The 14,197-nt window shown below is 38.9% G+C and overlaps 1 protein-coding gene across 3 annotated transcripts; it reads left to right on the top strand.

Annotated features, from left to right (window-relative positions):
* The first annotated feature begins 772 nt into the window (after nucleotides 1–772).
* On the top strand, nucleotides 773–8,044 carry LOC121768900 (E4 SUMO-protein ligase PIAL2-like). 3 transcript variants are annotated; one of them, XM_042165508.1, is made up of 16 exons: nucleotides 773–1,044; nucleotides 1,436–1,508; nucleotides 1,802–1,867; nucleotides 2,277–2,342; nucleotides 2,426–2,508; nucleotides 3,200–3,251; nucleotides 3,337–3,405; nucleotides 4,423–4,490; nucleotides 4,594–4,642; nucleotides 4,733–4,817; nucleotides 4,909–5,010; nucleotides 5,178–5,229; nucleotides 5,607–5,658; nucleotides 5,802–5,918; nucleotides 6,103–6,897; nucleotides 7,089–8,044. In XM_042165508.1, the coding sequence occupies exons 1-16, from the start codon at nucleotides 836–838 to the stop codon at nucleotides 7,809–7,811; spliced, it is 2,661 nt and encodes an 886-aa protein (XP_042021442.1). In that variant the 5' UTR covers nucleotides 773–835; the 3' UTR covers nucleotides 7,812–8,044. The 3 variants fall into 3 exon arrangements, with proteins under 3 accessions (XP_042021442.1, XP_042021441.1, XP_042021443.1); XM_042165507.1 differs by having other exon boundaries at nucleotides 5,157–5,229; XM_042165509.1 differs by lacking the exons at nucleotides 773–1,044; nucleotides 1,436–1,508; nucleotides 1,802–1,867; nucleotides 2,277–2,342 and having other exon boundaries at nucleotides 2,449–2,508; nucleotides 3,193–3,251; nucleotides 5,157–5,229.
* Nucleotides 8,045–14,197: the final 6,153 nt, after the last annotated feature.

Here is a 14,197-nt window from a genome sequence, read left to right as displayed (position 1 = left end):
TAATGCCCTTATTATATAACCATCTTTATACATGTCTCACTACCTGAAAATTTTAATAGAAAACTTCAAGTTTAATCGTATGGAAATAGAAAAGAAAAAGGGAAAAAGAAAACAGAATGGAAAGTGCAAATTAACGGTAAACATCATCACAACAATCAATTTTTATCGAGGTCGCTGGAAAAGTAAGCTCCGAGTTCGATTTCCTAGTCATGAAGATATTGGAGTAACATTCAATGTTTAATAGTATCCCCCTCTGTCCCATAATAGATGTCACACTTTCCTTTTTAGTTTGTCCCACAAAAAATATCACATTTCTTTTTTTTGAAAAAAAAGCTCTCTCTCACATAAATATTTATATACTCCTGCTATTTTCTCTTTCCACTTAACACACAAATCAACATCTCTTAAAATCCCTTGTCATTTCCCAAGTATGCCATTGATTATGGGACGGAGGGAGTACTAAATACTAAGTATAATACCATAATTTTTTTCTTTTTAAATGCACTCATACTCCACTTTATATTTATATTCCAACTCTATAAACTTTTATTAACAAAAACACACACAACGTATATTGAGATTTATAATTATGCATTTTATTTAAATTTTCTCTTAAACTACGTGTTCGTTATTTGTGGATGGCTTACTTTAATTTTTATACTCCCATTATCTCGCAAGAGAATAAATCCAAAATTTTGGCCATGGCGATTTGATATTTACACCTGGACTTCTTTTTATAATTTAAAAATAAAATCCTCATAAATAACCGATACCGACATAGTAAAAGAGAAATATTCCGATTGAGGAGAGAGGCGCATAGTAGTTAACTGGAAGAATGGCCGGCATAACAGCCGCGCCGGCGACTGGGTTATACACGAATGATGGCCAAATCGACGGTGGAACTGCCCTCCAGATCACCGCCTTAACACAGCGGGATTTAAATAACTTCCGAATTTCAGCCGTAATTGATCGTTTGAGCATGCACTTTTCCAGCAACAACAAAAACGACAAAGAGTTTGATAATCTCTGCCTCTCTCTGTCCAGGCATTCCTCCTCTTCGCTTTCTAGTTTGCTTATGCTTTTGCTTTTTTGATTATTTTTTTCTGAAGATGAGTTTGTTCAGCTGATTTTTTTTAATGTGTTTCTATCCCTAGAGATAGGTTATTGTTTCTATTAATTCTGTGGAATTTGCTTTTTATGTGCTTATATCTGTTCTGTGTTGTATGTATTTTGCCTATTTTATTTTGCAAGAGCATTAAGAAGCTGTCTCTGAAGAGGTTTTGGCATGATATATTGCCCTTTAATGCTTATTCTTTTGGATAATAATTTGTGAAGAACAGTGCCTTTTGCTTCTAGGATGTCCATTGGGTGTTTGTAGCTGGATAGTTTTGGTTTAACACTGTTGATTTATAGTAACATATTTTTGCCAATACAGAGGGATTGATTTTTGCATAGCAAACAATTATGTTCCAAACAAATCATCCGCGTTACCTTCTCTTATAAAGCAGGTAATGATTTTATACATTGTTTGTTTATATTTTCAGTGAAATGTATCCTCAGTTGGAAGTGTAACTAGATGGGATCATTCAAATGGGGACCTAAAGGGATCTCATAGGCTATTTACACTATTAGCTCCATCTGTGAAATGGACACATATATGATATCTCATTATGTGTTCTGTCCATGTACATATGAAGTAGAGCTGGTCCAAGGATATATTGGATTTGTTTTTCTTCATATATTCCATTAAGTGATGATATAAATCGATTTTCTCATTAAGTCTGAAAACTTATGTTGTTAGATGGGCAAAATTAAAAATGATGCCACAACACAAGCAGCTATTATGGTCCTGATGATTTCTGTTAAGGTAATTTTTCTATCAGCCAATTTTTGGTACGGCATACTAATTTTTTTGCTTCAGTTATGAATTGTTGGATCATTTATTACATGTTCTATTACTTGTATCATATGCATCATTTGTTGTATTGACTTCTGGTGGTGAGACATGTTGAAAATAAGACTATAGTGCTTGCGAACTTTTGAATTTGTATACCAAAACCCTTTTTTCTGATACTTGTGTAATGACTAGGTAACCACATTAATGCTTCATTTTTTATGAACCAAAATAGTTTATAAAAAGTCATAAGCCTTTGCACCAGTGTAACTTGTTCATTTCCCTTCTTTGAAATGAAACAAATGAGCATTTCTGTTTCATGTACATCTCCTGTTCTTCACTTATTAAGAAATTATTCGTCTCGATCCCGATTTTATGATAGAGTGCTTGTCAGAATGGGTGGTTTCCTGATCAAGACTCTGCAGAGCTCCGCAATCTGGAAAAAGAGGTCTGTTGATATTTGTTATTATTTGATGTGATTTATATTTCAATATATTATAATGTAATTTTGGATTGTGATCATCTCTACAGGTTGCAGGAAATTTTTGTAGTGCATTAGATTTCAGCGCTGACCCAAACCCTTCTCACCCAGTTATCTCAACAGTTATGTCAAGGTATAACATGAATTTCCTTTCATTCCAACTTGGTGGGTTGAACCTAATTTTTCAACTTTGTACGTTATCACAACAGTTATGTGCTAAGGCTGTAAAATTCTCTTTTATTTGGTAGCCTATCAACTGTAACTGGTTCTGCAGCCATAAAAGAACCACGAATTGATTAGATTCTGATTAAGTGATTCACATGAGATGATCACTTCCTTGCTTTGTTCCTTTGAGATAGTTTCTAATTCATTTTTTTTCTGTAAACCCAATGGTGGCGTCAATTTAAAAAATCAGAAGGGATTCATTGTCGAAACAATAATGCGGGCTTAAGTTATACTTTGTAGATTTTTCAATGTTTATGGATTTTTCTCATATATCACCCTTCCTTTATAGCATGAATAATTTAGTTCTGCTCAAAAGATTTATTCAAATAAATTGTTCATGTTTCTTTTGCATGTTGAACTTTTTTCTTCTATAGTTTTTTTGTAGATTAGATAAGAGCATGATATCTAACGTTTCTGAATTTTCACTTTGTTCGGATGAGAAAATTTAAGTATTCCTTTTATCATATACAATGTTCCGATACACAGTCCTTGCATCTTGGTTTTCCATTCTCCCTTTATAGCAGCAATCCTCTCTACATTGTTTTGAGTCAAGTTCCTTCCTCGCAACTAACAGAGTTGGGTTGTAAACATGTCTGCAGATTCTATCCAAGATTGAGAATGGGTCATATATTTGTTTTTCTTGAAATAAAGGTTGTTATTTTCCCTTCCTTTCTGCGGTTAAAGTTCTCATGTAATGTTTCTCTGCTGATAGTACTGTTGTGTTTTGTTAATGTAGCCTGGATTTGAGGCTTATGTCAGTGACTTCCAGATATCAAAGAAAAAGTGTGCCCCAGGAGATAGGATTGTAAGCTTGCAAACCATAAACTCAAGTTATCAATTTCTTATAGCAGGCATCTTATATAATAGCTCTGGACATACTTGACTTTGCACCTGCAGCTATTTTTTACTGTATCTCGTTGTATTCCATAATTTGTTCAATTAGATAGGATCTTTTACTCCAGTCGATGACAATGGGGGTACCTAGTGTAGCAGCACCTGCAATTAACTGAGTGTTGTGTTGGCCGCTGGTGCCAGCTAATCATTTGATGTTGTATATTTAGTTCGTCATATGTTATTACTTCTTTCCCCAAGTAGAATGAAGTATAGGTTTAAACATCAATGGAACGGCAAGAATTCAACGAGCTTATTTCTTAAAGTTTTATATGGATCATTTAAATGGTGAAGAACAGACAGACATATACATGATGTACCTAGGTAACAAGTAAATAGGTTGATTCCTGGTTACTGGGTTGCTGGACCATAACCTGTTACCATCTTGTTACTCATTTCCCCCCATTCTTATTGGAAAATGGTGTTTGGTGGATCATGTGATTGCTCATTTTCCCCCATTCTTACAAGTCATTTGTATGATAAAGCATCCAATAATTTCATTTGGCTGAAGAAATAGAAAAAAATGGTGTTACTATTGCTACAGTAAATATGACCATGTTCAATCATAATTTTATCAGCATGAATGCATAGATTGATTCTTGCTACAGTTTGTGAAATGGGTTAGGATGCAATTTGAATTGGCACGTTTGAAACTATTTTACTGCCTATGATGATGCCCTTCATGATTGTCATCCTGTATCATGAAATGAATGTCTGGTAATTAGCAGCTCTTGGGAACACTAGGTTTTCCTTTAATCCTTTCCACAATTTATCCATGTCTCATATCAGCTGATAACTTGCATGAGGAAATTGATATTAGTTTCTAATGTCTATGATTTCAATTTACTTTACTAACTCATGAAATGATAGGTGTGGGTAGGACCTCTTCATGTTGTGGTCTTGTAAATCTAATATTTGCTTTTACCTGCAGAGGTTGTTAGTCGTCCAAACGGATAATATTGACACACCTTCCTGCCTTGTTACTCCCTCCAAAGTAAAGTAAGTTATTCATTTTCAAAAACTGACTAAAAATTGGGATATCTTTTCTTTCTTTTAGACCAGTTCACACCACTTCCTCTTTTGTTTTTTTCTCATTCTGCAGCTTTCTCTTGAATGGAAAGGGAGTGGAAAGGAGGACTAATCTTTTTGTGGTTTGTTGCAAAAATAATTACTTACAATAGATGTCACTTTGCTTTTGCTAATGGTTTAAATTTGACTTTTAACATTTTATTGGCACTTAGGATACAGGCCCTCAAGTTCCAACAGTTGTGACACCTTTGCTAAAGTATGGATCCAATCTGCTTCAAGCTGTGGGTGAATTTAATGGTATCCTTGACTCATGTCCCCTTTTCTGATATTCTGGGTTTGATGTTGACTGTTTTGAAAGCTGCTTACTTGGAAATTTGTGATTCTGAAGGAAATTATATAATAATAGTTGCATTCATGAGTGAAGTGCCAAACCTTGATAGTAACACCCTCCAGGACAGTGAGCCGTATGCTCCTGCAACTGTGGATGCAGGTGCCCATTCAATAAATCTCCTGAATTGGAGAATATTCATTTTTTTCTCTCTCTCTTACCGAACTATAGCTTGATAAAAACATTGTATATAAAAGGTTATTCTAGAGTCAAATGTTTTCTAAATCTTCTTTTCCTTTTGTTTTTGGTTTCCTTTTTGCTCTATGTAGATTCTGAGGTAATTGAAGGGTCATCACGGATATCACTGAATTGTCCTATCAGGTAACTGTTCATCATATCTTTCCTCAGCGAATTATGTAATTTACTGTTAAACTCTGCTTTAATTTGTATAAGAAACTTCCATTATTTACATTCTCTATTTATGCTGCATGATAATGATTTGGATGCAAAAGATGAATCATCTGTTACAAGACGAAACAGAGTTAATCGACAACCATATAAATTACTATGTAGTAGAGTAGTACTTATTATGACTCAGTTCATTCATGTCTATTGCCAGACTTGAGGTTACTATACACTCTCCTTATTTGAACTGAACTAAATCTGAATTTTGTTTTGTCATCATTCATTCACATGAGAACTTTTTATTGACCTTGATGTCCTGCTAATTTGTTTATCCTCATTCTTGATCCGAACAGCTTTGCACGTATTAAAATTCCAGTAAAAGGGATTTCATGCAAGCATATTCAGGTAATAGCACAAAGTTGAAGCCCTGAGGACTGAAGAAATAATACTAGTGTGATTTTCGAGCATGATGTTTTTGACAAACTTTCTTAAGGCTAAATTTTTGTTCTTGAACTTTACCACTGACATACTTTTAATTTTGTCTGCAGTGTTTTGATTTTGACAACTATGTGGCCATGAACTCAAGAAGGCCGTCGTGGCGCTGCCCCCATTGTAATCAGCATGTGTGCTTCTCTGATATACGCATTGATCAAAAAATGGTTAAGGCGAGTACCTCTCGTCGTTTATGTTGGGGTTTGCTACACTTGCAAATATGCAAATTACTATATCATCTTTATAGCTAGTAATAACACGATTATTTATACACTCCAGTTTCTAAAGAGATAGATAGGCACATGCTCACCTATACATCAAAGGTTCTGATGTGTGAATTTGATTTTGACTTCTCAGATTTTGAAAGAGGTCAGACCCAATGTCTCCGACATATTTGTCTCCTCAGATGGGTCATGGAATGCTGCGGTGGGAAGTGAAGAAACAACAGAGAAGCCAGAGGATAAGACCTTAAATACAGGACGGGACGAGTCTCCACAACCTGAAGAAATACTAGATCTTACTCAGACTGATGACCCGATGGATGTTTTTGATGCTTCTGGAAGTGAAGACAGAAAACATTTTTCAATTGCTAATGCTCATTCTACATCAATCAACCCTCATCTGGCCAGTGCAAATGATGCCAATCAAAGCAGGACCCACACTGAGAGTGACGACTTCTGGTCTGGGGTGTATAGGTCAAGTTTTGGTCAGGGTACATTAGATGTTCGATCAAATGCACAGACTGTCAGTCCCTCTGCATCCACTTCAAATCTAGCCAATGTTGGGGCTTTCCATCATAATGCTGTTGCTACAACTTCTGCACCACAGATTGGAACTTCTATGCCTCAATATCAGCAGTATCAACTTGGGAACTCCCCTGTTATTAGCGACTATGGTAGGCCCTCAGCAGTAAACAGGCATATAACTAGAACGGCTAGTGCAGTTCAGGGTCTTCCTGCCATATCTTCTACTCCCATCCTGCAACGGAGTTCTTCGGCAAATGCAGCGAGCAGCCCCTTCACACCAAATGGTCTTTCTGCAGCTTCACAAGTCTCACCTGCTACGTCTAACTTGACATCAAATCATGCCAGTTCACATCAGGTGCCACCAGGCTCATATTCATCTACATTGCCCCAGCATCCCAGCACACAGGTAGTATTTGTTCTAGTTCAACTAAGGTTTGATTCTCGAATTTATGAACTTTTCCCCTTTCATTTTTGTTTTCTGCCATTCACTATATCTCTGTGCCTCCTTGCCTGTCTATGCTTGTTTTATTGTCATATGTAATGTCTGCCCCTATACTCTGATCAGATTCTCAATATCCTTTCTTGAACTTTTGGCAGCAAAATCGTCCGTTCTCCTTTGCTCAATCATCTCAGCAAAATACTGGTTTCCTGGACCCAAATCAGGTGCCCAATATGTATACAGTTTCAAATGAACACCAGAGTTTTAGTCAGCCGACAAATATCAGGATCCCTCGAGCAACGAGTAACTTTTCATCTACGCTCCAGCCATCCGTGCAACCTTCAACCAACGTAATGCGTCACCAGAGCCATGCAGGAGTAGCTAGCACCCAACATCTTAATGTGCATAGAACAGGTGTAGCTAGTAATAGCACCCAACAAGCTCAATGGCGTTCAACTGCAAATAGAACTGCACAGATGTCTGTTGGTGCATCCCGAGCTGTCCCTTGGAACTCCAGTTCACATAATATCCCTACTCTGATAGCTGATCAAAGAGTCAGCGACTGGGCTACACCTCCATCACAGCCAGTCACAACTATTCAAGATTCTGTAGATCCAAATTGGCGACCTCCTGGCCGGATGCGTGGAGCATTATTAGGGCAGGCTTATGAGGATGCCATGAACCAGTACATCATACAGCCCACTCAGCAAGCTCAAACCCGACCAATCTCAAACCCCATGGCTCTTCCAAACATCCGGTCAACTTTACCGGCCTTCATGGGTGGTGGAAATGCTCAGGGTTTACGTGCTCCAAACTCGACCTCTGCAGCTCCTTCTGGAAGGCCGGCGGGGACAGACATTTTGCCCAGTGGCTCATCATAGATGCACTGACTTTGACATAAGGGTAGGTTGTGTGTTTGAAACCTCCCCTCCTCTAATTCTCTACATATTATTTACATATGTGGAGTAACATTTAGTATGCGATGAAGTTTGCTGAATGTGCTGTGGAGGTTTTCTTGTGCACTAACTAACGTGCTCAAATTTAACGGAAAATTGCTAGACTGATGCTTGTTTTCTTAATTTCTGCACAGTAAAATATTTTCATCCGTGTCTCATCTTCGTGCACACGTTTATGCTCCAATAGTATGCTACTGTTTAAAAAAAGTATGTTTAGATCTTAATCTTAAACTTACTGATTTATTTATTTCTTTCTTGATGGAGTGCAATTTATTTGATTAGATAACTCTTCTAATTAATAGGGACTTTGAGTCACCGTAGTAATGGGAAAAAATAGGGAATATTATTGATTATTTTTAAACAAACAGCTTTTTCCCTAGCTGCCCTCTTCCGCCCTGCGTTTCCTAGTGTTGCGTACCCAAATGAAGAAACAAGACTCCTAAGAGGGATATGGATCCTCTGCTGTGCAATTTTGCACAGCAGCTTCTGCTGTTTCTAATACACAAATAAAATAATATATATTTATTTAATTTTATTTATTTAATTTATTTGATTTTTTTATTCCTCTGTGAGAAACAGCAGGAGCTGCTGTGCAAAATTGCACAGCAGAGGATCCATATCCCTCCTAAGAGTGTCCACTATAACGCGGACACGCCCAATAACCCCGCCCCAGTTTTTGTCCATATCCCCAGTTTTGTTGTCCATATCCCCAAAATTCTATTTCCGCTACTATAGTGGACACCTCCAATAGCCCCTAAATTTTATAATCAACTTTCATTTTATAATGTTTCAAGTAATTATGAACAAATTTATCGGGCTATACGTAATTAGAAGAACACGACCATACGAAGTAGAATTAGAATTAGAATTAGAATTAGAATTAGAATTAGAATTAGAATTAGAATTAGAATTAGAATTAGAATTAGAATTAGAATTAGAATTAAAATTAAAATTAAAATTAAAATTACACACTACATTTAATCTAGTACAAATCACTAACATGTTTACACTGCGCCGCCACCTCCCCTACGTGCCCACACTTCTTCAATCAAATCGGTCTGCAGTGTGTTATGTGATGTGGTCCTGCGCATATCAGCGAAGCGTTGGATCAAATATTCATTGCTCCGTGGTACGCCCATCTGGATCGGCGCGGAGGCAACACCAAGACTTGTACTTGCGTCTTCTTCTGGTGCCCATCGCTCTGCCGCAAAGCCTTCATCTTCTATTATCATATTATGCAATATGATACAGGCTAACATAATATTCGCGACATCATCTTCGTGCCAAACTCGTGCTGGACACCGTATAATAGCCCACCGCGATTGGAGGACACCAAAAGCCCGCTCAACATCCTTCCTAGCACTCACTTGTTTGCGCGCAAAATAATGTTTCTTCGGTCCAACCGGTTGGCGGACAGTCTTCACGAATACGGGCCAGCGAGGATATATCCCATCTGCCAAACAGTAGGCCTTACTGTACTGCGTACCGTTGGCTACAAAGCTGATTTCTGGACCCTCCCCCCGGCACTCCTCGTTGAAGAGCGGTGATGATTGAAGAACATTGATGTCGTTGTTCGAACCCGACACACCGAAATACGCATGCCAGATCCGCAGACGGTAGTCCGCAACGGCTTCCAGAATCATCGTTGGATGTTTGATTTTGAATCTAGTAGTGAACTGGCCTTTCCATGCCACGGGGCAGTTCCTCCACTCCCAATGCATGCAATCGATGCTTCCTAACATTCCTGGGAACTCGTGCATCGAACCGTGCATATCCAGTAGGCGCTGACACTCATTCGGGTTGGGCTTCCATAGAAACTCCCCACCGAAAATTTTCCGGATCCCCTTACAGAACTGTCTGAGCACCGTGAGGCCAGTCGTCTCACCCATCTGTAGGTATTCATAGAACATGTCCGCTGGTCCGGCGTAGGCAAGCTGCCGGATTGCAGCGGTGCACTTCTGTTGCGTAGACAGCCCGATCCGGCCAGCCGCATCACGCCGGAGGGTGAAGCACCGGTAACGCTCCGCCAAATTCGTCGCTATATAGTTGAACAGCCGTCGCCTCCGGCGGAATATCTCGGGTGGATAACCGGGGTTATCCACAAAGTAATCATCCATTAGACGATGGTGCGCACCGACGTGGTCTCGTGGGATTGTCCGCCGATGAGTAATGGCACGAGGGATCGCATCCTCCGCATTCTCCGCCTCCTCCGCCAAACGGACCGCTTCCTCCTGGGCGGCCTGGTATTGCACTTGTTGAACCAGAGCATTCCAGCTGTCTCTCCACAAATTGTTCATTTCCGACCCCAAATTGTAGTGAGAGAAATTTTTACAGATGTAGAGTTGGAATGGTATGAAAATAATGAATGGAGTGGGTGTATTTATAGGTGAATTGAAATGTTAAAAAAAAAATCGGCTATAGCCGCGGTGGTCGGTGCCGCCACTATAGGCGCCGCGGCAATTGCCGCGTCCTCGCCCATTTCGCCGCGTCCTCACCCCGGAGTCGGCTGAAGCCCGTCCGCCCCCCTACCGCCCCCATTTCGTCGTCCGCCCGCGCCCTCCACTATAGCTCGCCCGCCCCCCGCCCCAACCCGCGGCTATAGCCGCGGGCTCCCCGTAGTGGATACCCTAAGGCCACCCACAACGCATTACGTGGGTGGTACGAGTTCCGTCCCTCTGTGACGAGACGGGCGCTGGACGCGTTGCAACGTCTCGTCCCGTCACCATCCCGCCGGATCCCCCGTCACGCCGAGACGCCGCGCGAGACGTCGCGCCACGCGCTCCCGCGACGTGGCGCGCTCTGGGGCCATGCGTGACCCCCACTCGCCGGCCCGCGAGTGGGTTTCGTCACGCTGACGCAATAATTCATTTTTTTAATTCGAATTTAATAAAAAAAATTAAAAATTCGAAAACGGTAATATTACCGTTTCGACCGTTTTCCTTTTTTTATTATTTTTTATTTTTTTACTCTATAAATACTCCTATTTCATCCTCATTTCACACACAAACACACATCTAATCCTCTCAAATCATCTCTCTTTCCTCTCCAATTTTCATCTTAAATCATCTCTTTTATTCTTCCCCCAAATTTAATCGATCTAATGGATCCATATGAGCCAATGCGTCGAATAATGGAAGAATCACTTGAAGAAGATCGACGCCGGGAGGCGGAGGAAGCCGCGCCGCCCCAAAGCCGCCGCAAGGTTAGTCCGCGACTACTTCTACGATAACCCGGTGTGAGGAGATACCTACCTCCGTCGCCGTTTCCGCATGCGGCGACCGCTATTTCTCCGCATCGCAAATACATTGGCAGCCCGAGAAGAGTTCTTCCGAGAAAGGTTCGACGCCGTCGGCCGTCCTAGCCATACGACGCTGCAGAAATGTACTGCAGCAATCCGTCAGCTTGCTAGTCTGGACAAACAGCGGATGTGTTCGACGAATACCTCCACATTGGAGAAAGCAGTGGGAGAATGTGCTTGATCCAATTCTGCAAAGGCGTCCGGGCAGCCTTCACCGACGAATTTCTCTAGAAGCCAAGCACGACAGATTACCAGTTCCTGCTCCGCCTTCACTAAGAAGTGCACGGATTCCCCGGGATGCTTGGCAGCGTCGATTGCATGCACTGGCAATGGAAAAATTACCGCGTGGCATGGAGGGGGTCGTACACGAGCGGCCACAAAGGCACCCACCCCACCGTTATACTCGAGGCCGTTGCCGACTACTAGCTATGGATCTGGCATGCGTACTTCAGGGTCCCCGGCTCGAACAACGACATAAACGTGCTCCACCAATCCGACCTCTTCGCCGAAGTTTTGGATGGTAAAGCCCCGACCATCAACTTCACCGCTAACAATCGACGCTATAAAATGGGGTACTATCTTGCCGACGGCATCTACCCGAAGTGGCCAACCTTCGTGAAGACGTGCACCAGGCCTGTGAACGCAAAGCAATTTCTTTTTACGCAGAAGCAGGAGGCTGCTCGGAAGGATGTGGAGCGGGCGTTCGGGGTTCTCCAAGCGCGCTTCAATATTGTCAAAGCCCCGGCTCGTACGTGGTTCATGGAGAGCATGGTCGACATCATGTATACGTGCATAATCTTGCACAACATGATTGTCCAAGACGAAGGACCCGAGGAGGGAAATTGGTTCGACCCTGAAGCCCCCGAAAGCTCTACCGCAAGTAGTCCGCCACGCAGTGGAGTGCATCCGTCTATACAAGAACGGTTGTCTATTCGGGCAATGACACGTGACTCTTCCGCCCACGCCCAAGTCCAAGATGATCTAATGGAGCATATTTGGGCAAAATTTGGCTGGGAAAATTATTAAATTATGTATTTTTAATTTTTTTAGAAAATTATTAAATTATGTTTTTTTTACAAATTTTATGTTGTAAGTTTATTTTATTTAATGAAGTGTGTTTTTATTAATTGAATTTGGTTGGAAACAAAAATAAAAAATGAAACTAATGAATAGTATTTTAAGGGACGGTTAAATGATGGATAAGAGATGGAGGGTTGCAGGTTCCGTCCCTTAGTTAAGGGATGGAGTAAAAAAGTACAGTGAGGCTCATGAATAGTAATTTAAAGGACGGTTAAGGGACGAATAAGTGACAGTATTGCGGGTGGCCTAATTGCACACGTAAATTTGAGCATTTACTCTCTCTATATATATAATATACTCCATGAAAATCGATAATTTTATAGATAGAATCGCCAATCACCCTGACCTACATAATCAAGATATTGTTAATATTTAAAATTCTGATCATATATCATTGAAAAAATACTCCAAATATAAGGAATATTGTTAAATAGTCAACATCAAATACTCTATTATTTCATTTCAATTCAGAATCTGATGGTTAAAAGGAAAGAGTCAATCTTGCAAGTGAGAAATTTTCAAAATATGAAAAACAATTATTGCGGACAGAAAAAGTATTGACTATCTCTATATATAAAATTGAATATTTTAATACTAATATTTATTTTTTTTAATTTTAAAAAATGACAATGACTTATTTAATTTTCTGTTTCGTCACTTCTTCCACTATTTTATTTGGAGGAATTATTGTAAGGGTCAGAAGCCACTACTGGGATTGGTAATAATAAAATTATCAAAATTGAATTCTAATAACATTTCGTTGGTTAAATTATGACCATTTCAATAAAATTTGAAAAAATAATAAAGAGATATATTTTGGTGATATTTAAAATAGCTTAGACTTACTAAAATTAATGTTTTTTATTATTTTTATTTGTTTTTAATTAAACTAGTAGTACTTCGTTTTGAGCATAATCATAGACGCCATGTTATATACGGATAAAATAATTAAAATAAATTAGAACTTTATAATTTATATTTCATTTTTAAATTTTATAGCACTAACCAGACTTTAACAAACTTTATGATTTAAATTTCTGTTTTATTTTATTTCAAACATCACAATCTTTACATAAAGGCAAACAAGTTATTACGACTGCTATCGAACATATATAAAAGACGAGTTTTGACCTTTATTGTAAATATTTATAAGTTTTGGATTGTATTGTAAAGTTTAGATATTTTGATTGGCCTATCAAAAAATTAATTCAATTACTGTTACACTAGAGTGATAAATGTGGCATGCAAGTTTCCTTCATAAAGGTTTACCAATTTTTGGCAGTTACATATTTTTTATAATGGTTATTTAATCTCAATTTCAATAATTAGCACTACATATCAGCCATGGAATTGGGGTTACACGAATTAGAGATTAACTTTGTAACCGTCACATTATTACACATTATTAGTAATTGTATTAATAATAATTTAATGTAAATTTTAAAACACTATAATTTCTCTATTTTTTTGTCTATATACACGTGTCATTCGCTATCTTATTACTCACTTTCTCATTACCATCACTTATAATCTATTTCATCACTGAATTTTCTGCAAAAAAAATTTGTTTTCAATATGGTTCTTACTTTTTATCTATAGTATCATTTCATTTTTAACCACTTTACGCATTCTTTTATGTGATTGTTATGTTAATAATATTTGTCGTTGTGTTCTTACCAGAGAGGATGGTTGGAAACCATGAAAATGGAACTAATCTATCTTAGTGATCTACAAACTACCATAACTTTATCAATCAAAGGTTGAAATCATAGAAGCATTCCCCTTGCCAAATTTGGTTTTGAAATTGGTAAGTAATTTATGAAATTTTATAGTACAAACGCAAAGTTGTGTTCGCATTGTTCACAAATGAAAATATTTCTCGAAATTGCAATACGGGTCTGTAGTTGACTTTTGTTTGAAGTTCTTATCTACA

Source organism: Salvia splendens, chromosome 15, assembly GCF_004379255.2.
Source record: "Salvia splendens isolate huo1 chromosome 15, SspV2, whole genome shotgun sequence".
Lineage (NCBI taxonomy): Eukaryota > Viridiplantae > Streptophyta > Magnoliopsida > Lamiales > Lamiaceae > Salvia > Salvia splendens.
The sequence above is the reverse complement of the archived record's forward strand: the minus strand, read 5'-3'. Positions and strand labels throughout refer to the sequence as shown.